The sequence below is a fragment of the Benincasa hispida genome, chromosome 5 (assembly GCF_027475165.1).
Source record: "Benincasa hispida cultivar pf3 chromosome 5, pf3_genome.v1.1, whole genome shotgun sequence".
Lineage (NCBI taxonomy): Eukaryota > Viridiplantae > Streptophyta > Magnoliopsida > Cucurbitales > Cucurbitaceae > Benincasa > Benincasa hispida.
In genome coordinates this window covers 29,902,127-29,926,029 of record NC_143482.1, presented here as the reverse complement: position 1 = coordinate 29,926,029, position 23,903 = coordinate 29,902,127, and the positions used below count along the sequence as shown (strand labels likewise).

The following is a 23,903-nucleotide window of genomic DNA, read 5'->3' as shown; positions in this document are numbered from 1 at the left end:
GAATTGCCTATAGTTCCAGAACATAAATTTAAGGGGTAAGTAGGGAACGAAGATACCGACTTTTCAGGGTATGGGTTTAAATCTGGTTGGATCTTGGATGTCGATCCCAGAGCTTCCCCAATAGCAGCCAGCTGCTGCTGAAACATCTCGTTCTGTCGTTTAATCTGCAACTGCAACTGGGTAACTTGATCTTGGATTATATTTTCTTGGTCCTTGTGGTATGATGAAGACTTACCCCCTCCAAACTCATCCATGATCGGCGAAAACTGCCCCATTCGATTGCTTATACTCGGCTAGAAAACACCCACACTTCTTTCATCTGTCTTTTGGTGCAGCAGAGGTTGAGATGAGACGTCGATCTGAGAGGAGAAGACCGGCGACAACGGCAACCGACGGGAACTAGACTGGTCAGCGCTGGGCATCACGGATCTGGACCGATCGGCGTTGGGCATCACAGATCGAGGCTAGTCGGCGTCGTTTAGCAGCGTCTGAGATCGACCGAACAGATTTCGTGCAACCGATCGCTAGTCGTCTTCGTCTGCGCGCGACCGGACCAAATGGGTAGCTGCTGGTTCGCTGGTCGCTGGTTGCTGGGCCTGGCGACTAGTCATTCCGTCTGCGAAGGAGTCAGTCGGCGGTGGGTAGGGTGGCGGCGGCTGGTCTTCACGAAAGTGGGGAAGAAGAGTTTGGAAGTACCTGTCAATGGCTTTTTGGATAATGTTGGTTATATCTGGGTTATTGGTTTGGGACTCTCCTGTTGGATTTTCCTCAATGATGGTCAGGGTGAAATACAATAGACTAACAACTTAAATAGAGAAAAAGGAAACCCTAGGGTGCAATGAAAAAGACAAAATTGCCCCTAGAGTGCAAACCCTAATTTCAACAAAAATTTTAGAAAGAGGTCAACCATATAAAAGTTTTTGGTTCTCAAGTCATTTTATGAAATTTTTCAAGGTCCACAATTGAAAGGTTTTTAGTTTTTTTAAGATATGCTTTTAGTTTTAAAATATGATATCCTTTTTAGATTTTGTTAAGCTTTTGGAAATATATTCTAGAGTTCGAAGATCGTATCCTAGATTTTGAGTTCTGCATGTTAGAGAAAATGATGGCATTTATTTAGGAGTGAATGAAAGAATTGACCTACTCAAAATTGTAAAACCATCCCTACATACCAAAATTGGCCTAACACCCCAACCGTAGTTGCCCATTTATCGACAATCGACGAAGGAGTTAGGAAATAGCTCTTTTTAAGAACAAATAGGTTAGAGAGATTTGAACCTCTAACATCGAACAAAGAAAAATATGTCAATTACAGCTAACTGTAACTATGTTCACTTGGATGAGATTTGCCCCTCTAATAGTATGTTATAACTTCTGTTTTTACTTGCATACTCTTGAACAAAAACTCAAACAAGACAAATGACTCAATTTCCACTCCATAGCTTAAAACGTGCATGAATAACCCTTATTCTAAGAGTTACGAGCGAGTGGAGGCAACAAGATTTAAGTGGTGAACTAGTGAGTTAACATGACACTAGTACTTCTGATAAAGAGATTAAATTCTATTTTATATCCATAAATGGCCTGTTTAATTAGCCAAAATTATTTTTCTGTATTGGAAGAAGTCATTTCAAACACATCCTTCACACCTAGCTAACATAATTTGAATTCATTGTATAAATGAACAAGAAAGCATTCATAAATATGAAAACAGAAAATAGGTTATAACCCTTCTCTAGCTTTCAAAACTCAAAGAAATGAAATACAAAACGATTGTAGGCAACTTATAACACATTTGTGATACATACACTTGATAGTTTTATTGATATCCACAAAAATCAATCAGATCTGTCTTGTTTTTTTTTCCTCCGTGGGCAAGCGGCAGATCAGAGTAAATAGATCGAATTGCCAGGTTTAGAAAATATTATGTACAGGGTAGAAAACGACATACACAATTGAGCTCATTTTCAGTCATCTAAGGCACAACGTCTTACATCTGGCAAATCAGTTTGAGAAACTTTTCTGGTAGAAAGACCAAGCTTAGTCCCGACACGAACCAAAGTTTCAAGTGATCTGGAACTATTTGCTAACAGGTCCTCGTCTATCTGAATAGAGTCCTGCATGACAATTTGAAAATTCTACTTCAGAAACTTGTTATATGGATGGTCAAAAACTGTAGAAGTGAGATCGCTAAGACCTCATTTGGTAATCATTTTGTTTTTTGTTTTTAAAAATGAAGGTTATATCATCCACATTTCTTCCTATGATTTGCATCTTTCTTAAGTACAATGGTTGAATTCTTAGCCAAATTCCAAAGACAAAAATAACATTTTGAAAGCTACGTTTTTTTAGTTCTCAAAATTTGGCTTGGTTTTTTAAACATTGATGAAAAGTAGATAACAAAAGAAGAAATTTGGAAGTGGAAGTAATGTCCATAGGCTTAATTTTCAAAAACAAAAACAAAAAACAAAAACCCCGTTTGATAACCATTTTGTTTTTAGTTTTTATTTTTTAAAATTAAACCTATATCATCCACATTTCTTACAATGATTTGCATATTTCTTAAGTACTATTGGTCGAATTCTTAGCCAAATTCAAAAGACAAAAAAAAACTTTTTGAAAGCTACTTTTTTTAGTTTTCAAAATTTGACTTGGTTTTTTAAACCATTGGGGAAAAGTAGATAACAAAAAAAGAAATTTGAACGTGGAAGTAGTGTCTAAAGGCTTAATATTCAAAAACAAAAACAAAAAAAACTGGTTACCCAAACAGGGCAAAAAAGAATACCAAAAGGGGCCTAAATAGATACTGAACGAATTGGTACGAAATGTTTGAATTAAGGGGACATTTAGCCCACTGAATGGAGTTATTAAATCTAGAGTTAATATGTTAGAGTTAGTAAGTTTGTCTGTGTAGAGTTGTAAGATGGAATTCTTCAATATTGTGAAAAGTAGATTAAGAGGGAAAAATAGAGTTACTCAATAAATGTGAAAAGTAGAAAAAGATAAAAAGATAAAGTTAATAAATGTGCAAACTTCAATAGCTATTGAAGTTAAGTTGTTTAGACCAACTTAATAAGTTGGTGGGCCCCTAATAGATATAGAAACAAAGATATAAATTATAACGAAACACCAACCTTTTCAAAGACACAGATGACAGTACTTCCACCGAAAGAGAAATACCCAAACTGCAGAAAAAGGGCATCAGTTAGAAGATAAATCGTGGAAAGATGATAATACATATGAATAATATGTCTAACGTAAATTTACCTCTTCTCCTTTCTTTACATAATCTCCCTTCCCTTTTCTGAAGGTTATGCTTCCAACCATGGTGGCTCCAATTGCAACAAAAGCAACCTATAGCAGATGGCGACACTCTTTGTCAAAAGAATAATGAACTGTTTTTGTCTTTCAATTTCAATAGATAAGAGGTCAGAAAATATAAAATTGCTATTGGCAACAAAAGTAACCAAATGTATTACACTTGCATGTCATTGGCAAACAACAACTCAACATATATGAAAGCCACAGTTGACAGTTAGCCAACCAATACAGCAAATTCAAGAAAATCGTTGAAGAAAGAAAATCATAACCTACGATAAGTAATATACTGAATTTTTTTAATTTATAGAAAGTAGACTCATACATTATATGGTCAAGTACAACTTCATCAAATCTACAGTGTATAATATTGTTTTGCTCACTCAATTCGTTTATTTTCAACGGCTTTTGGTTGAGTTTTGTTAACGTAACAAAGGTACTTAAACCTTAAAAGAGGTTCCTTGTGATATTTGAACTTTATGAGGTCTCATTGCATATAAATTTCTAGTTACAAGAGTAGGTATTGAATTTCTAAAACATAATACATGCCTGGCCTCTTAAATAAATAAAACATGGTGGGAATGGGATGCAAGTTTTTACATAATCCTGTACTATTCAATTATAAAACAAGACATATTACAGAAGTTCAGGCTAACGTAGATAAATAACAAAGAGAATTTTTCTCTTACATAAAACAAACCTTTTATATAAATGTTGCCAATTAATTTGAAGTAGTAAATAGCATTTTCAGATGTTTAAGTAAAAAGGATAAACCTTGCCAAAATCGGAAGATGAAATGATAGATACTGAACGCTTGTTCTCTGTGAAGACATTGCAATACTTGCTATTGACAGCAATTGGATTTACCTAGCAAGGAAGAGAACAAGATTAATGGAATGTGCAAGATCTAAATTCATTCTTTAAAAAGAAGTAAGCGAATGTTTTCGTGCATTCAATAAACATACAGTATACAGGCATCCAGGTATGTCTACAATTTGTTCGATGAAACCAGAGACTGGAAAATGAAAGCGGTGATAATCCTGAAACAGAGTAACCCTGCTTAGATTATAATAAGTGATAAGGTTAAATATAACCCCGTTCTGTATAGAGAAAATTAGGAGAATACTTGTGGTGCCAGACGAAATATCACCAACGACCCATCCATAAAAGCCCTCGCACTTATATCTTGCCCTAGAAGACCTTGAACTGAAAACTTGCGCCCCTACAAGTCCAAAACAATAATTTCAAATGATTGACCTTAAACCACCATTCCTTGTAGCAGAAATAAGGAAATGCCACAAATATTTTACTATACATCTAAACTTCTATTATACTATTTTTGCTATAGAGACATGTTTTCTTCTGGGTAGACCTAATATATTATAAAAACGCATTATCAGAAGTTTGTCTTCATTTCCTGCTAAAGCATTCAATTTCAATACAGTATATTGATTTGACTAGAAAGTGTTCTCCAGAATTATTTAGAATATCATTTCTATTATGCTTTTTCTGAAATTTTTGCATAATAAGTTTTTTTACATCCACTACAACTCCAAGAAGGGCGTATAAAGGGAGAAGAAAAAGACATTGTTTCCAGCTCCCCACCAAATTGTAAGCCATCGGTGACAGAAGGAAAATGATACTCTTTTCCCGTTTACATTCTTCCTGGTCAGATTAGTTTGTTTTTATTAACATGCAATGCAACAGCCCATGCCACCAAGAAAGACACGAGATGACTTGGTCATTGAAGATGTTAGAATAAAATATTCTCTTTCATTATACATAACTTGTCCAGTAAAATTCCTTTATATTTTAACTTCTTGTCAGTTTCTCGTCCACAAAAAAAAAAAAAAAAAAAAAAAAAAAAAAAAAAGGAAAAAGGATAAGGCTGAGCACATTCCGACTAGGCAACTACTTTCTCTCTTCTTATTTCTTTTCAGACTTGTTCGTCACTCTTTCTTGCAACTCATAAGTGGTACGCGCAGTGTTTTAAAAAGCCCTCTCGGGCGCACGCCTAGACCCAAGGCGCAGGTCTGGCGCCTCGCCTTGGAAAAGCGAGGCTCACAAAATAAGGCACACCTTAGGCGCGCGCCTTTTGTGAAGCCCCATGGATCAAAGCTCTGCGCCTTGGGGTTTTTCAATTATTTATAAAAAATAGTAATAATTAAGGATTTTCCTTCTTTATTAACTAAAAGGATCAAGTTTACCAAACCTAAATGCAAAATTTCTTGTGTTTTGGGTCTCTTTTTTCCATATTTCCACTTCAATTATACTCTCTTTTTAATGTAATATTTTTATATGTAGTGCACCTCACAAAAAAAAGCCCGTGCTTTTTTGTGCGCTTTGCGTGATTTCTATACCTAATGTAGTGTATCAATTAATTTTATTTTAGTTTTCAACTTCTTGTTTGTTTGGGCCCTGTTTGAGAACCATTTTCTTTTTTATTTTTTGTTTTTGAATGTTATACTTGTTTTCAACCCAATATTTTGGTAAGTTTTCCACCTTCCTTAAAAAACATGAATTCTAAGCAAAATTTAAATTTGAAATCAAATTTTCAAAAACTACTTTTTTTGTTTCAAAACTTGGCTTGTTTTTTAAAACATGTTTAAATAGTAGATAATAAAGTAAGAAAACTATCGGTAGAAGTAGTGATTCTAAGCTTAATTTTTAAAAACATAAAACTAAAAACACAGTTATCAAACAGGGCCCAAACAAACAAGAAGTTGAAAACCAATTTCCATCAATCTTTCAACTTTTAAACATAATCCACCGACTACTACTTGTTAAAGAACTTGAATGAAAAACATATATAGGCAGAGTTTATACGCCCTATACCAACATCATCAAAGATAAAAAAATACCTTGATCCACAACCTTAGGCTGTCATCAATTGATTTAAATGCCATTAGTCGGCAATCAGCAGCACATACTGCAACATCATCACACTCCACATGTGCAATTGGTCTCACACCAGGCTTCAACTCTCTTATAAAGAATTCATTAAATGTCTGCAAATGTGAGAGTCAAATTTTATTATTACAAAATAAAGTTGTTTGTATCAAAGCTTAATTGAAATAATGCCACAGCTAATGCAGAGGGTTATGCACTATTAAGAATATTCAAATATGCAATAGGACAGTAATAACATCCTCTTCCCGAGCACTACTCGGAAGAAAAAGGCATTACTTCCAAGTCATTTAAAAGTAGTAGAAAACTGACACCATCTTTTTCTCGATACATTTACTTTTGTTGAACTCTAAGTATTTAGAGGGTTGGAAAAGGAGCTTAGTAATATTTGGGTCCTTATTAAGTTTCTACATGTTTAAATGTGGTCAAAGAAATTCAAGAGTAAAAGAGACGCCACAGTCAACTGATCACCAGATCACCCACTGCCAAAGAAACAGTTCTAAACAAACATAAAGAAAGAAATCTTTCATTCTGAAATGCAAAACGAGAGAAAAGTGAATGTATCGAGAAACACTAGCAAAAACTTGATACAAAAAATTACATCATTCCATGATATTGAGATAAAAATTAATGTGAAAGCTACTGGTTTTTCTTCCTCTCCATTTAATGTGAAAATCAAGATTCAAGAAGGCAGGCAAGATACCAATCAGTAAACCATAATTTAAAGCTTTACAAAATGCATTACTAAGATGCACTCGAGTAACAACAAAAATCTAAAGCTTTCCAATACCTCAGTCATATGATATTTCAAGCACATAAAATTATAATATGTAAAAGTGACATTTGGCATTAGTCGGTGGAAACAAGGATCAAATCATAGGGTTCAACACTGTCCCACAGTTGTGGCTTGAAAATTTGCACAAAGGTTCAATATGTGGTTATCAATATGAACTGGGAAGGAAATAACATTATAGGAACTCAAACACATGACCTACTACAATACTACATTAAATCATCTCTCAACTAAAAAATTAAAAAATGTAAGCCGATGGATTATGATAAATTTGATATTTTATCAATACTTCTATCAAACATGCAGACTGGTAAAACAATTGTCTCGTTTTCTCCAAAAAGAAAAAGTAACCTACCTTGAAATACTCCAAAGGGTGCTTCACCTCATTCATATTGATTTGATCCTGCAAGACCCAATAAACATTGTCATCCAAGGTGCAGATAGCATAATTGTAGTTTACCCACAAGCAAAATATGTAAGGTTGGATAGATAAATTAAAAAAACGCAAGAATGAACACAATAAGGTCTTGTGTAGAAGGCAGTAATCAAATACTGATGGAAAAAAATTGCATTTATTCTCCGCACTCAAGCTGGAATCTCCTGAATAAGATCCCCTCAGAAGCATATTGACGTCAGTCTTCAGTGTTTTACTATGCCCTTTTCATTAGTTCAATTTGTACACCATAAAAAGCTAAATGACAAAAGAAATTGGCTTTATTTAGAAAATTCACACCATCAACATCAATTGCAAACATCCAACCAACAAAAACAACGATCTAATAGGTTCAATAGATCCAACTACCAAAAACTCATGCCATCAATTGCAAACATCCAAGCACCTTCATCAACAACCAAAAAAGAACCAGAAGGTCTATCTTCTACATTTATTTCATCATGATTTCCCCTCCAATTTGATTATCTTCCAGAACAGCCAAAGTACAACTTAATTCCCCCAAATTTCAACTTCCTTCTTGTAGTAATTTTCTAAGATTGGAAAATCCAATCCCAGAAATCAAATACTATAAATTCTGTATATGAAGAAGCAACTATAAAAAGGAGCACAAAAATGATCATCCAAGGAAGCTCGCAGGCACATGCATCTTCCCAGAAACAGGTTTCTTTTCCATCACTTTCTTACAACAAATATCGGGGTATGCATTTGAACCTTCCGCTTCAAGGGAAGAAGTAGATACTTGTTGAAATATGCTCATGTTGGCCTCCTTTACAATTTTAGTAAAAGAGTGTTTCTCCATCACCCCATAAATAAGAAATATTTTCCCAAGGTCTTCAATGGTTGCCAATTCTCCAACAAATTCTGGGGCACCTGAAAATATTTTTTTGCATATTTTTGCAATCACCTTCATTGGGCTCTTCAAAGAATCACCATCTCCATTTAGCTGAAATATCCTAATTTTAAAATTTCAGCCAACCATTTTTTTTCTTTTATGGATAAGAAATGAGCACTTTCCATTAAGAGATTGGAAAGTACAAAAGGACGAGACAGCTACATGAATGCTCTCCGATTGATTTGTCAAATTCAGGCTGCCAATTTTTAAACCATCTTCTTCTAGAGGTTAAGAAACTTTATCCCAACCAATAAGATGTTTCAATTGTCCTTCCCCATTGCCTTTCCATAAGAAGTGTCTCATTTTTGTCTCTATCTCATATCAATCTAATTAGAATGTGGTATGTTTAAAATTATCATTCTGTATAAATTTCACCCCCCCCCCCCCCCCCACCAATCTGGTAAGTTATTGAAAATATCCCTTCTTTAGACAAAAAGCTTTTTCTACTTGCAGCTAATATATACAATGTCAGTTCAATCAGTATTAAAACCATTTTCTTTAGAACATATCATGGATTTATGCCCTTTTTCATTATCATTCGCATAAGCTCCATCAATAAAACCTATTAATAATAATAATCGTAACAATAATAGTAATATCACAAGTAATCTTTGACTATTATAGTACGTAATTTTGAAACTTAGTGAAACATGAGTGGAAATAACTCAAGAAAATAATCATTGCCTTGAAAGATTCAATGAAATGTGGAATATCTTTTGCAGATTCGACTGAATCCATCCGCTTTCCTTGCTTTTCAGAAATGCTATGTAAGAGTTCCTTCACCCCTGCATTAAACCATCAAAGAATGTAAGTTTAAATCAAAAGAACAAAGGAGGGAATGAAAAAAAAAAATAGCACCTAATAAAAGTGGTGCATATAATTGAAGTTTAACTAAAGATTTGATAGTAAGATCAGAATTACGCTAGTTGCTTTTGATTAATGGAATGAAAGCAATTTTATCAGAATTATGGTTAGAATGTAATCAAAGAGTTTTCCAAGGCAAGCATCTCGCTTGGCTAGATCGTTTTGAATTTGCTCGTTTGAAGACTTCCTCATCAAAGCAGTTCAGAAGTTTCTCTATGCAAGATGTTTGTCTCAACTGGATTGCCTTCGTTAATCCCTCTTAGCATCTTAATCTTGATTGATAATCTTGTTATGCTTTTTTGTCTACTTAATCTTATATGTATTTCCATTATGTTCTTTATTTTCACTTCTTTATAGAGTTTGTATCTTTTTGAGTTTTAGCCTCTTTTCATTATATCAATGAAAAGTTCGTTTCTTGTTACAAATTTACACAAGTGAAACCATGAAAGTAATTAACGCTTAGTGCTGAAAGTAGTATGTTAAAGTCTAATAGAGTCCAAATTACAAGATAAAGCATTGTAAGATACATCAAGAGTCCCAGGTACTTGAACCCTCCTGTTAGGATACCACCTAACAAGAACACTTAAGGAAAACAAAGAACACAGAGAAATACAAGAACACTAAAAGATAGAAATAAATATTGCAATATCAAGGAAGAAACTACAGTATACTATAGCCTTTCGAGAGGACTACTCTCTCCCAAATTCACCAACTGAAATTACTACTAAATTCTTTACCCCCTAGCTCACAACTCACTCCCTCTATTTATAATTAAAATCCCTAACAAACTTCACATCTAATTACTAATATGTCACTTACTAATAACCATACTAATAATCCTACTTTCTCCCTAACTAGGGGCCTTACACCTCCCAATCTTGAGATATTCTCAAGCCCTAATTCATACTTCAAAATATTGCCTATCCTTATCATTCCCCAGCCCCTCTATTTATAACCAACAAGCCTAACAAATTTTCTAACTAATTACTAATATATCCTTACAACATCCCAATAAGCATATCTAACAAAGTCATCTAAAGCTTTTTCCAATACCTTTTTGAGTTTCTTGCAGATAGAAATTTTGGAAAGTTTATTATTGAAGAGTGTTGAAAGAGGAGCCGCTTCCTTATTAATTTGGTGATCTTGGAATGCAGGTATTGGATGCCCTTTATTGGTGAGTTTTGAAAAGCAGATAACGAAGAGAAAATAAAGAAGATAAAAGGGGAAAAGGAAAAAGATAGAAAGATGAATTACATGTCCTTGACTTTCATATTTGATGAAATTTTTAACAGTTTGTAGAAGAGATGCGTTTTGAAGTAGTAGCAGGAAATAAATAAAAGACATGCATTCAAGAAAACAGCCCAACAAAAGGAGCCAAAACAAACCCCAAGCTAACCAAGTTCGAGTTATATTATAAGATGAAATGTTTTTAATTGCATTGTTCTTTTTGGTATGATTTTAGGTGGTGTGGGATCTGTTGTATCGTTAGCTTTTTGTTTGAGCATTCTCTTTCTAAGTTGCATAAGTTGTAGAAAAAATTATTGTAGCTTTCATTCAACTAATCAAATATGGTTTCCTTACATTAAAAAAAAGTGTTAAATGCAGTGAAAAATAAAATTAGGGGAGTAAATGTTAAATGGATAGAAAATATTGACGAAAAGCAGAAAACATTCGAGAACAATACTGTAACGACCCGAGTTCAGGATGGGGACATGAATGAATCGAGACCACATCTAAATGAGAGAAATCCTGAAGACATGAAAGTATAGTTAAGAAAGGCTTAAAAGAATTGAAAGTTATTACCTATACCAACAAGGTACACCTTCCTTTTCGATGGCTCAATCATAGAAACTTCAAAGTTAAGCATGCTTAGCTTGGAGCAATCCTACGTTGGGTGACCTCCTGGTAATTTTCCTACGATGCATGTGAGTGGGTACAAAGCATGCTGAAAGCACCAGTGTTGGTTTGTGGGGACAACCTTCACTCTTAGAAGTATCAAGACAAGCAAGGATGACGTAGCCAGGTCGCAGCGGATGCAAGGGAATGTCAGGACCATCAAGTGCCGAATCCGGATTCCGAATCCTGGTCCCAATCCTGGGCCTAGGTTGTTACAGATGGTATCAGAAAGGAAACTCTGCCAGTAAGATGTGGTTCAGGGACGAACCAAGTGGAAGTTGGTGGGCATGTAACGACCCGAGTTTAGGAGGGGGAAATGAATGAACCGAGAACACATTCGAATGAGAGGGATCCCAAGGACATGAAAGTATAGTTAAGAAAAACTTAAAAGAATTGAAAGTTATACCAACAAGGTGCACCTTCCTTTTCAATGACTCAATCATAGGAACTCCAAAGTTAAGTGTGCTAAGCTTGGAGCAATCCTATGTTGGGTGACCTCCTGATAATTTTCCTAAGATGCATGTGAGTGAGGATCCAAAGTTAAGTGTGCTAAGCTTGGAGCAATCCTAAGATCCATCTCATCCGGATTTTGAATCCAAGTGCCAAATCCTGATTCCGAATCCTGATCTGAATCTTGGGCCTGGGTCGTTACAGATGGTATCAAAGAGGAAACTCTCCCAGTAAGATGTGGTTCGGGGACGAACCAAGCGGAAGCTGGTGGGCATGTAATGACCCGAGTTTAGGAGGGGGATATGAATGAACTGAGACCACATTCGAATGAGATGGATCCTAAAGACATAAAAGTATAGTTAAGAAAGGCTTAAAAGAATGGAAAGTTATTACCTATATCAATAAGGTGCACTTTCCTTTTCGGTGGCTCAATCATAGGAACTCCAAAGTTAAGTGTGCTTAGCTTGGAGCAATCCTATGTTAGGTGACCTCCTAGGAATTTTCCTTAGATGCATGAGAGTGAGGACAAAGCATTTTGAAAAGACTAGTGTTGGTTTGTGGGGACAACCTTCACTCTTAAAAGCATCAAGACAAGAATGCATGACGTAGCCAGGTCGCAGAGGATGTAGGAGAATGTTGGGGCCATCAGGTACCGAATCTAGATTCCAAATCCTGGTCCGAATCCTAGGCCTGGATTGTTACAAATACTTTTCTAAGAAGTTCAAAAGTAAGATGTTATTGTAGGTGAACCAAAGATTTTGAACCCATTCCCCCAAGGTGCTAAATCTTTTTCCCCATGATCCACCATCACGGGTGAATACAGGGTGGAATAGCATTACTAATCATTATTAGTCTAAAATAATAATGAAAAATAATTATAAACAAGCCATTGTATAGAGGAGATAGAATAGGAAGGTCAATAAGTTTTCTAACAGGTATAGATAAGTGGTAAGTTTTGAAACAGGTGTAATGTTACATATCAAGATCTCTTCACAAACTAAATCATACCTTTATCCATAAGAGTGAGACCTACTTTTGACTGATAGATGGCCCTCATCGACAAAACAATCTTTCCATCGATTATCTCTTCCACCAGCCTTTTTTTCTGCCGATCATAAACCTAAAGAGTAAACTGTGAGCTAAGAAGCAAAAAGTAAAAGATGAAAATACTAAACTCAGAAAGAGATCGATATTATTACAAATAGTTCAGTATCTTATCCAAAAATACTACAAATAGTACAAAAACATTTCAACAGAACCAGTTTAAAAAGAAATATCTGATTGAACTTTTACAAACGCTGATTCAAATTCTCTCTTTCTCTACTATGTTAGACATTACTTTTTTGTTTTTCTAGGACTTTGACTTAATTCAAAGATAGTAAAATGCGCTGAAAAATTATTAACTGGTACGCGGTGAATATTAAACTAAAGAAATAGGAACCTGCTAAAATTTACAAGAGAGATTATCAATTATTTTAGGTATCTTGATCCTTTGGAAACTTGTGAACAAAACATGCTCTTAAAGTAGATCAATTTTTATTTTCATTCCCAAAATAATCTCTTAAAACTCTGTACGAATGTATTAAGCTGCAGGAGTGTTCAATAATACATTCATTGAATGTAATTAATTACATTGAAGATATTTCATTTGAAAAAAGTGAAAACTAGAGAAGCTACATACTACAATATGAGATGCACTTGAACCAGAGTTTAGACCAACGTCATAAGATGAAAAATGCGCCCATTCGCTTAATTTAAACATCCACCTGCAAAGCAACTGAATTTCTCAATCTCTACAGGAAAAGAAAAGGAGACAAATATCATAAGTTATGACAAAGCTCAGTCTCATCCCCTCCCTGAACTCAATGTTTTGAAAACATTAGGTGCATTGATGCTCCCTGCCTCACATGAACAAGGTATCCTCACTAAGATACATGCCTTGGCAAGGTGTGCATCATGGTGCACCGGTAGACTATAATTATTTAATTATTATACTTAAATTAATGTCGTGATTTAATACTGTTAAAGTAAGATATTTCAGGTTCATGTCACTGAAATGTCATTTTCCTTTTTCTTTTCATTTTAAAACAAGAAATGAGAAGATTCATTGATATAAAGGAAGAGACTAACACTCAAAATTACAAATCTCCACCAAGGGAAAGGACAACAAGCGAAGTAAAATGAAAACAATGAACCAAAAAAAATACCAAAATAAAGGCCAAGAACGCAGAACCCTAAGCATAAGAGAATCAAGAATGGAGAAGACAAGGGAAACTAGAGAACAAGGAGCATTGATACCAACAAAATAAAAACCATGTAAGCTTCAAAAGGTGCTTTAACCAAGTAGCAATTTAGCATCAAACGATGAAAAGCAATGTCATTTCTTTTTATTTCAAATTATATTACTTTTACGTGTTAGATCTTATAAATTAAATTTATACCCAAGCCTAAATGTGAAGAGTTTATGGAAAATATTCGAAATCACCAAATTTCACATTAAACAAAATATTTAATTTTTAGAGTTTGATAGTAATTAAAGAATGCGCCTACAGAGTGTTTGAGAAAACTAGTCTGAATGAAGGTGTCTACTACAGTTCAATCTTGACAGGTCATATTTTTCCTTCAATCTTTTCTACTTTGAGCAACAAAACTTCACTATGCTCCTAGGGTTCCCTACACAGAGGGAGACTCATGTAGTAATTGGGCCAAGAAGGCACCATACAGGAGCAAAGGACACCGATATTGAGCCTCCTTAAAAGGGACACCAACAAATTTATGAAATGTGACAGATTTGCAGTTTGTATATGTATGCAGAGAATAGAAAAAGTGGACAGTTCAAGAGATAACAAGAATCATATTCTTGCCTTTTTTGAAAAAATATCAGGCTTGAGGATTAACAGGGGTAAGTGTAATGTTGTGGGGCTCAGTTGGGAAGATGAGAAACTTAAAAGATGGGTTGAGTTTATGAGGTGTGATATTGGAGATCTTCCTTCACCTTGGTCTTCCACTTGGAAGCAATCCCAAGTCAGTTGCCTCGTAGGATCATGTGGTGAATAAAGTGAGAAATAGGTTAGTCTGGTAGGCTTACCTTGATCGAATTTGTTTGGAGTGGCATACCTATTTATTTCTTTTCCCTTTTCAGAGCCCCATGGGGGTGCGTGTAAAAGATTGGAGAGGTTGATGCATGATAGACGAATGGAAAGGGAAGGGTTCAAACTTGGTTAGATGGGAGATTATCGAGAGGCTGGTCTCCAAGGGGGGTTTAGAAATTGAGAATCTAAAGATCTGTAACAAAGCCTCGCTAGTCAAATGGCTCTGGCATTTCTCCTCTGAGCCTAACTCCCTTTGGCATAGGATCATTGTAAGTAAACACCACCCCCATCCTCTTATTCTTTTTCTTTCAAGTTCCACTACTTTCTTCCCAATAGAAAAGCGACAGATGTTGTCTCTCTTCTTTCTTTCCTTGAGGGTCACTCCTTTAAACATGGGAGGAAGGGACGTGAAGGTTTAGAGCCCCAATTCTTTAGAAGGCTCCTTGTGTAAGTCTTTTTTCATAGTCCCGTTGATCCTCCCTTTTAGAGGTGTTGGGCTTTTTGTTTTCTTTGGGGGACTAAGATACCTAGGAATGACATGGTCTTGCTTACACGATAGATAGGCTTGTGGGGAAGGTGCCTTCACTTGTTGGTCCTTTCAGTCTAAGAAGCACGGACACGGGCATAGGATACGAACATGACACAACACAGACACCACATGTCAATTTCTAAAAAAGTAGGATAGGGACACGTTGTAGACATGTTTTTAATATATATGTATGTATGCATTCAAATTTTGGATTTGAAAATTTAAAATGCACAACTATATTAAAAAATGTAAAAACATTAACAAATATAGTATTTCGTGTTAGAAATTCAATTATTGTTAAATTAAAATATGTATAATATAATATATTATGAATTATATGATATTACAAAATAGTAATTATTAAAAAAAAAAAAAAAAAAAAAAAAAAAAAAAAAAGTTAACATAGACCAAGTTCATAAATTAATTAATAATAGTTTATATTCAAACTAATATATAGTGAGAAACTATAATTAGTTTTATGCAAGAATATATAATCAAACCTATTTTGAACAATTATTTGAATTATAATTTAATTTTTAAAGTTGCCACCAAACACATATCTGAAAACGTGAAATAAAACTTTGTTTTTATTGAATCTATTATTTTCAAGTTTCTATTTTCAAATTGCCAACCAAACCAACCCTAACTTTCCATATTTCAATAAAATAATATTTAAATTTACTAACTTTCGGGATTTCAAGGATACTTTTCATTTTCCTCTATATCTTCCTTCCCCTTCGTATTTCTTCTCCTCGTTTCACCCTTTTCACTTTCCATATTTCTTTCTATTGGGTTTTATGTCCTAAAACTCGTGGTTTGTAAACAATAAACTCATTTTGTAAATCGATAAAGTTGTTAATGAATATATGAATTGCTTATTTCGTTTTAAAAATAAAGCCAATAAACTAAAAGGTCCATGACTATTACATGAGTACTTGAACTTTATGTGGAGACATAAGAGTAGATCAGATTCGAGCAAATAGTCAAAATGATCTACAATATACGAATAAGGTTAGGTGCCTTATTCTGGTAACACTATTAGATGCGGCTCACTCTATAGTTGTTACAATTTGTTGTAAAGTGCTATAAACAATGTGATCCTAATTTGTTCATGTATTGACATGAGGAGCGGGGGCATCCTATGCAATGAGTTTGCATAAGATCAGATCAAGAATTAAGTAACTCTTACTTTATAACGTTATTTACTGTTTAAGATTGACTATTTCAAAGCGTTGACCTAGGTAACTTGACCTTATTCTTGAGCTAACTATAAACTCCTGTTTATTCGGGATTATCGTTAGATTTGCATGGGTGAAGGTTGGCTCAACAGTGTCGGCTCAATAAGTCTCCCATTTCAGGGGTAAAACCAATCAATAGCTGAGGACATAGGGTGCAAGATGGAATTCACTCCTACCCACTTTTAGGAATAGTAGAGAAGTTATTCCCTTAAGTGTTGACTCCGAGTCTTGAACAAGAGGTCCCACCCTCTCATTGGCCCGAGAGGGACTCGATTTAGTGATTGAATCACAAACCAATTGTTCATTAGAGGATCAATGGGACTTAAGGAATCTCAGGAGTAAAACAACTTTTGACCCAATCGTTATTAAGAACAACTTGTGAAGGGTTAACTTACTAATCATAGTTATATCGAGTGGACATAATATATCTACAATGAGGGGAGTGCAATTACGGGGCTTTGTCTACGTTGTATTTAGATTATCTCATTCAAAGCTTTTTGGGCCAAGGTGTATTCAGTAATTCAAAAGTTCGGTGAAATAAGTTTAATGGTGCTGGATTTTAGGTAAAGAGAAATCTTTACTTTTTCTTTTCTTTCCTTTATTTTTTCTTTTCGTGGTTGAGCTTGCAGACAGGGCTATTTTGATGTGTTCTAGATTGGCTTTCTTGGTTCAGTCCCTCTATAATTTATTTCTTATCAGTATTCAAGTTGATTAAGGTTAACCTCTATAATTTGTTTTCTTGGCATTCAAGTTGATGTTGATTACTGTTTTGTTCAACTCATTTGCCTTCTTGGAAAGATGTCGCATTCTTCCAATTTTTTATGTCTTCACTAATAAACAAACTTTGATAAAGAAGAAAAATGTTAAAGGATCCAAACTTCCAAAGGGAGAGAGAGAAAACCAAAGCGGCCAAAGGAAAACAAATAAATAAATAATAATATAACAAACAGACTACAAGCCTGAAAGAAACCAACTATCCAGATTCTCCCAATTTTGTATTTACTGATATTTCTATTGCTCTGTTTAGCTATCTTTGTCCTGAGCCAAAAAAAAAGAGCTAATGTACAAAAGAACTTTACCCATATGCAGCCTGTTTATCGGTCAAGAACCCTCCGGTCATAACTTGATTTCCAGTTCCTTCATCAAAACATAGAGTCAAGTGAATCATATTATTCAGTTTATCAGAAACTTCAAGAGCTTCACCACAAACAGGACAACAATTCATCAACGGTTCCCTGCAATTTAAAGAAAAGCATCAATATGCTAAAAAAAAGGAAAGGAATGAGATGAAGATATAGGAGAGTGATAAGCACAAAAAATAAAAAATTATTCCACTTTCAACCTCAGTCAAAGTTCATTATGCAGGTTTTTCATCAGTAACTGTCTCTTAATTGATACTCCATTCCATCTCCATAACATTCTTGCTACCATCGTAAACATTTTTTTTGTTGTCGCTTGGCAATAGTTTGTCTTGCCTTATTAGGCATGAAGTGAAAAATGTACATCTCGAATGTGTAAAGTACTGCTTGCATAAGGAAAGGCACATAAACTTTCCAAGATGTGCATCGCACAAGTAATATTCCTCAATCGTACGCATATAGACAATTATAACTCCACTATAAAATTTTCAGAGAGATCTCTGTCTCGCTGTGTTTCAAGCTTGTTATGATTATTTGATTTTAAAATAGTAGGTTTTGGCCTAGTCCGTTTATTTTCTTTTCCTTTCTACTTTTATTCCCATCCTTTGTATCTTTTGAACATTAGACTCTTTTCATTTATCGAATTTAATATTTTGATTTTTGTTAAAGTAAACGATAAGTAATAAAAAATTATATCTCCACTCTCCACAGTCATTCAAATTTGCCATGAAATCTGAAAATGTTGGCGATTTTCTAGTATCAAATAATGATCTGATGCAAAAATTAGTAAAAAGCATTATTTGAAAGAATGATTTAAATGGATCTTTACTTCTCTTGTTGAGCAGCAAGAAGAGCAGCCAACTCATCAAGCGTGACAACACCATCCCCATTCTTGTCAGCTGCCTTAAAAAGCTCCTCTTTCTAGAATATTAATACCGAAAAAATAATCACAAGGATATAAAGAGAGAATAAGAAGAAATCCTTCCAAAAAAAAAAAATCTAAATCCTACCATTCCAATTAACACATCAACTCAATTATCTACTGTTCTCAGCAATTCAAAGTTGATCTATAATTGTCATCCAACAATGACTTAATAGGGGGTAGAAAAGAAGCAGAGAGAGAAGATTGTGTTTGAACGCCAAACCTTAGAAGCTGCCACTTGATTGCCAAAAGCATCAATTAAGTCAGAAAATTCAGGAAATGAGAGCTCTCCATCCTCATTATAATCCTGTGAAAGTATGACGGCTCAAAAGTATGAAAGTCAACAACATTAAGTAGAAGAATTCTAGAGTCTAAAATGAGATTACATGCTTGTGATGTCCACCAAACATAATTAGAAACTATATGTATGACTAATTTCTCCAAGAGTTGGTTAAAAGAGCATCAGTAGTTTCTTGCAAAAAGAAGAGAGTTGTGAAACCCCAAACCAACACAATTTTTTTGTTTTTTTATATAATCAACAACTTTCATTGAGAACAAAATAAAAGAATACACGGGCATCCAAAAAAATAAGCTCACAAAAAACATCCCTTCTAAAGAAAGGGATTCCAACTAAGTATGATATTCAAGCTCCAAAACCAAAACCCAAAACGAAACATGAAACCTCACAAAGGACCAAACCTCAAAAAGGTCCCTCTCCCTACCTCGGAACACTCTATTGTTCCTCTTCCCCGAAATATCCCACAACACAGCACAACCCCAGCATACCACAAAAATTGACCTCTCTCTCTAAAAGGTGGACGAAAGAGGAACTCCTCGATCATAGCTCGAATGTTCCTCTGGTCAGCAATCCGAACGTCAAACTCCTGCAGGAAGTCACTCCACACAAACCTCGTATACTAACAATCCCATAAGAGATTATCCAGATTTTCCTCTGTCTTCCGACAAAGAATACAACAAAAAGAACCCATTAAAGAGGTCATCTTCCTGAATCCTGGCAAGCCTATCCAAGGTGTTCATCCGACCAAGCAAAACTTGCCAAGTAAAGAACACCATATAGAAGGCGTGGGCTGACAAAACAATAAGAAAAGTTGTGCCTTCAAAGTTACCTTCTTGTGTGCAACCATATTGGACAACTGAAGGAAACTAGTTATTTTAGGAATTTTTCCTTCTTTTTCTTTATTACAATCAACTGGGGTTCTTTTTTTTATAATTATCATTTTTCCTAGGTTCACTAGATTTTCTTGGAATTGATTATATTTTTGTTATATATAAATATGTATAAAGATACATCAAGATGGTCAAAGATGTAGTTTCACAGGGTTTTCTGTTTTTTCTATTACCATCAGGAGATTTTGGGCAAAATCAAGTCATTGACTCTCTGGAAGAGCTTGGCAGCCTTGAGGACTCGCTTAAGGAGGAAAGGTTATCCCTTGAGGCAGAGTTAGCAGAGATGATTAGAAAGGAGAATTTACTTGAAACCTTCTAATATCTGTTCTTTAGCACCTTCTGTGCATAATGTCGAGTTTTGATCAACTATTTGAACCAAGTTCTTAAAGTATTTCAATCAATGAGTTCGACCTTGGTTTGCTAACCAAGTACTACTTGCTCTCAAAGCGTGTACACTTGCGCTCTTTGGGGAGGTGGCTAAGCATCGCATGGAACTTTAATACCATAGTATATGAAATATTTTAAACATATTCCAAGTCAAGCATGCAAGTATTTTAAAGACCAATGGTCCCAAACGACACAAGATTTACTTCTCATTTTAGTTCAAAAAATTTGCTTCCTCAAAGTCATGAAAGAACTTCAAATATATCCTACATATGCAAATTAAAATTAAGTGGCCGATATCTTTAGGAGATTCTTTCTGCCTTTCACTTGGGGAGCATCATTTAGATAAAGTAGGGGAAATGGTGAAAACAATTTAGGTGAAGGTAAGGGTAACATGGTAAAAGAGAAAATATGAGATTTTGCTCTAAACTTTAATCTTAGGCCACTTGTGCAAATATCTATTTATAAGAGATTTTTACCAGATACCCTTGAAAGAAGAAAGCAACCTACATCACAGTCTTAGGCCCTTGGTCTTAGCAATATGCAATAGAATTTTTTTTTTTTTCTTATATCATTTAGCTACAAGAAGAAAACATAACTGAACCGAACCAGTTAGATTTTAGCCACCCAAATGATATCTATGTTATATTTTTTTAATTAAAAAACAGCTCGATTCGGTTTGGTTTTAAATTCGGTTTTGTTCTTTAAACTAAAAACGGTTCGGTTTTAAATTCGGTTTTACTCTTTTTTTAAATATATAAATAAATAAATATATATATTAGTTAAAATCGGTTCGGTTTGGTTTCAAATTCGGTTTTCGAAATTGAAACCAAACCAAACTAAATTAATTCGGTTTCAAAATTTCTTCAAACCGGATCGAACCGCAATTTTCGGTTCACTGAGTTTTCGATTCAGTTCGGTTTTGTAGAAACGGTTCAATTTTTGCAGTTTGAATGACCACCCCTATAACATACCACAATAGATAAGATGCGCTTTGCAAACCGTTTCTCTGTTTCAATCGGGTCCTGCCAATAATATCAAATTGAATAACATAAGTTTTTCTGAAAAAGAAACAAAACATTTCATTGAAAAAATAAAAAGAGACTAGTGATCAAATTGAATAACATAAGTTTATCTGAATTCACTAAAAACGTGAAATAAATATTTTCACACCACAGTATAAGATACACCACAAACAAACATGATTCTTAGGTTGTTTTTAGTTGTCATAAAAAAAAAATTAAAAAGAAAGAAAGACACGAACACACAAACAATATTAGAAATGCTAATGATATATTGCACACCTCAACAGAACATGACAAAGAAATTTTGCCAACCACTGCATTAGGTGGTGATGGATCCAACAATTCGAGTTCCTCAGTATCAGAGTCTGAATCCTGCAATGCCACATTAGAATAAAATTTGTCCATCAAAGTAACACAAAGTGGAAAAATTCTTCTTCTTTTTTTTTTTTTTTTTTTGATAAGAAAAGATTTACAAACAGTATCTGAATGCTTCAATAACAAAACTAGGCTTTTTGCTTTGCAATAGAAGTTTTTTAAAATAATTCACGCCTTCGTCCCGTTGACAAGCTTTTATATGCAGTTTTATGGAAGTCAAAAAGTCCCAGGAAAATAAATATCCTTATCTGGATATGGTTAATGGAAGCTTGAACACATCAAAGATTCTGCAAAAGAAGCTCCTAAGCAATCATTATTGCCATCAGTTTGTCCTTTATGTGTGAAGAACGGAGAATGTCTCAATCATATCTCCTTCCTTTACTCTTACTCTTAATGGTGCTAGTTTAATTTATTTCATTTGCTCGATCTCAAGTGGGTCTTTCCCAACCATTTCAGAGACAATGTCCTTCAAATTCTTTGCGGGCCATCTTTGAGATTGAACATGCACTTATTATGGACCAATGCAGTTAAAGGTCTTTTTGTCTGAGTTATGCAACGAAAGAAATCAGCACATTTTTCAGGATTCCCCTTGGTCACATGTTGAATATTATTCAGCCCACCTAAGGCCTTATCTTGGTGCTCATTATCTGAATTCTTCAAGGGTTACTCTATTCAAGATTTGAATAAAATTTGGGGGAGTTTCATTGTTTCTTCTTTATTTCTATATGTTTTCTTGTACTTTTGTTTCCTCTATACTTCCAATTGGAGTTGGTCTCAGCTATTTGAAAGTCACGGAGGCCAAAGAAGGTTAATATACTTTTGCGGATTCTTCTCAATGGAAGTCTTAATTCTTCATAAATTTTGCCAAAAAAAAAAAAAAAGCTCCCTCTGCAGTATCTTATACCCTTGGTTTGTTCCTCTTGTTGGGCTAATGGCGAACACCTCAATCATATTTTTTTCTATTGCCATTGTTCACATTGGTGATGGATCAAGCTCTTCTCTATCTTCGATCCTCAATGGGCATTTTCATTTCAAACAAGAGATAATGTTTGCAACTTCTATGTGGTCCATGCATGATCTCAATGCCATATATTCTTTGGACTGATGCAGTGAAAGCTATTCTTTATGAATGTAGATGAAAAGAAACCAACTTATATTTCAGGGGAAGGCTTGTTTGTGCATTGATGTTTTGAATCAGCTCATTTGAACTCTTCTTCATCGTGTTCTCTTTCTAAAAGCTTTAAAGGGTTTTCTATTGAAGACATTTATTGTAGTTGGGAGAGCTTTATAGTTCATTTTAACATAGTTCTCTAACTTTTTTGTTTACTTTATTATCATTGTTGTTGTTACTTTTATTTGGTATTTTTGTTTCCTTTGTATCTTCGTATCTTAGAGCATTAGTCTTTTTTCATTTTCTTGTGAAAGTTGTGGTCTCCTTTCAAAGAAAATTTGTTGCTTTTGTAATATCATATGGATTCTAATTTTATGGTATCTCAATTTGAGGTCAATATTGGAGTAAATCTGTTATCCCTGCAGCTCATCTAGCAATTCCTCAATCAGGAGAATGGGAAATTTGTTGGGGATTGTCACATTGTTCACTGCACGATAATCAACTCCAAACCTCCATCACCAGTAAAACAACGCTAGAGTAGGGACTCACACTTCATTGTATAATGCCTAAGTTCAGCATTTCATCTACCATTCTTTCAATTTCATTTTTCTGGGTGTGTGGGTACCTATAGGGTCATACATTCATAGGAGGGATGCCTTCTACTAAGTGGATATCAAGGTCAATGTTCCGATAGGGAGGCCTTTAGACACCTGAAAACGCTTTCATACTCATTCAGTAGTTGCTGCAACTACCTATGTAAATGTCCAATTTGTTGCAAGTTCATAGGTAGATGTCAAAAGAGTACGGTTCATACAGATTCGCATCAATTCAATACTACAAAGCACAAAATTGCTTAGAGCAACGCTACAACCATTTAACCAGCAAAGCATCATTTTGTAATTTCAAGTTGCCAATGCCTAAACCTGCTGCCTCCACTAGTTCCAACACAACCTCCCACTTGACAACATGAGAACAACCTCCCACCAGGAAAGTACTTCAATATGAATTTCCCAATCTCTTCACGTCAACTCATGAAAAGGAAGCCTCCATTTCCACCTTATGGAATGTTCAATCTAAAACTTGGAATTTCTGTTGAAGGAGAAATCTCAACGAAAATGAAATTGATGAATGGGCTCACCCCATTACTTTAATATCCTTTTTTACACATACTAAGAGGACCGGCTTTTGGAGATGGAATTTGGAAAAGGATGAGAACCTTTTGTCTGAATCACAAAGTGCTAAACTTGCCTTACCAACCGAAAACATTGCGAACAATTCATACCACCATATTCGGATAGGAAAAATGCTAAAGAAGGTAAAAATTTT

At 34.7% G+C, this 23,903-nt stretch overlaps 1 protein-coding gene across 1 annotated transcript in view; it reads right to left on the bottom strand.

Annotated features, from left to right (window-relative positions):
* Positions 1–1,718: 1,718 nt before the first annotated feature.
* LOC120078723 (phosphatidylserine decarboxylase proenzyme 2-like) overlaps positions 1,719–23,903 on the bottom strand; it is a 36,507-nt gene continuing 14,322 nt past the window's right edge. Inside the window, exons 6-21 of the mRNA XM_039033028.2 lie at positions 21,371–21,463; positions 21,041–21,091; positions 18,718–18,801; positions 18,402–18,493; positions 17,513–17,668; positions 13,256–13,340; positions 12,583–12,694; positions 9,049–9,149; positions 7,374–7,421; positions 6,180–6,326; positions 4,445–4,540; positions 4,284–4,358; positions 4,093–4,185; positions 3,268–3,354; positions 3,135–3,185; positions 1,719–2,117 (exon numbers count right to left, since the gene is read on the bottom strand). Coding sequence (XP_038888956.1) covers positions 1,968–2,117; positions 3,135–3,185; positions 3,268–3,354; positions 4,093–4,185; positions 4,284–4,358; positions 4,445–4,540; positions 6,180–6,326; positions 7,374–7,421; positions 9,049–9,149; positions 12,583–12,694; positions 13,256–13,340; positions 17,513–17,668; positions 18,402–18,493; positions 18,718–18,801; positions 21,041–21,091; positions 21,371–21,463 — 1,521 coding nt within the window. The 3' untranslated portion in view covers positions 1,719–1,967. The remainder of the gene's footprint in view (positions 2,118–3,134; positions 3,186–3,267; positions 3,355–4,092; positions 4,186–4,283; positions 4,359–4,444; positions 4,541–6,179; positions 6,327–7,373; positions 7,422–9,048; positions 9,150–12,582; positions 12,695–13,255; positions 13,341–17,512; positions 17,669–18,401; positions 18,494–18,717; positions 18,802–21,040; positions 21,092–21,370; positions 21,464–23,903) is intronic.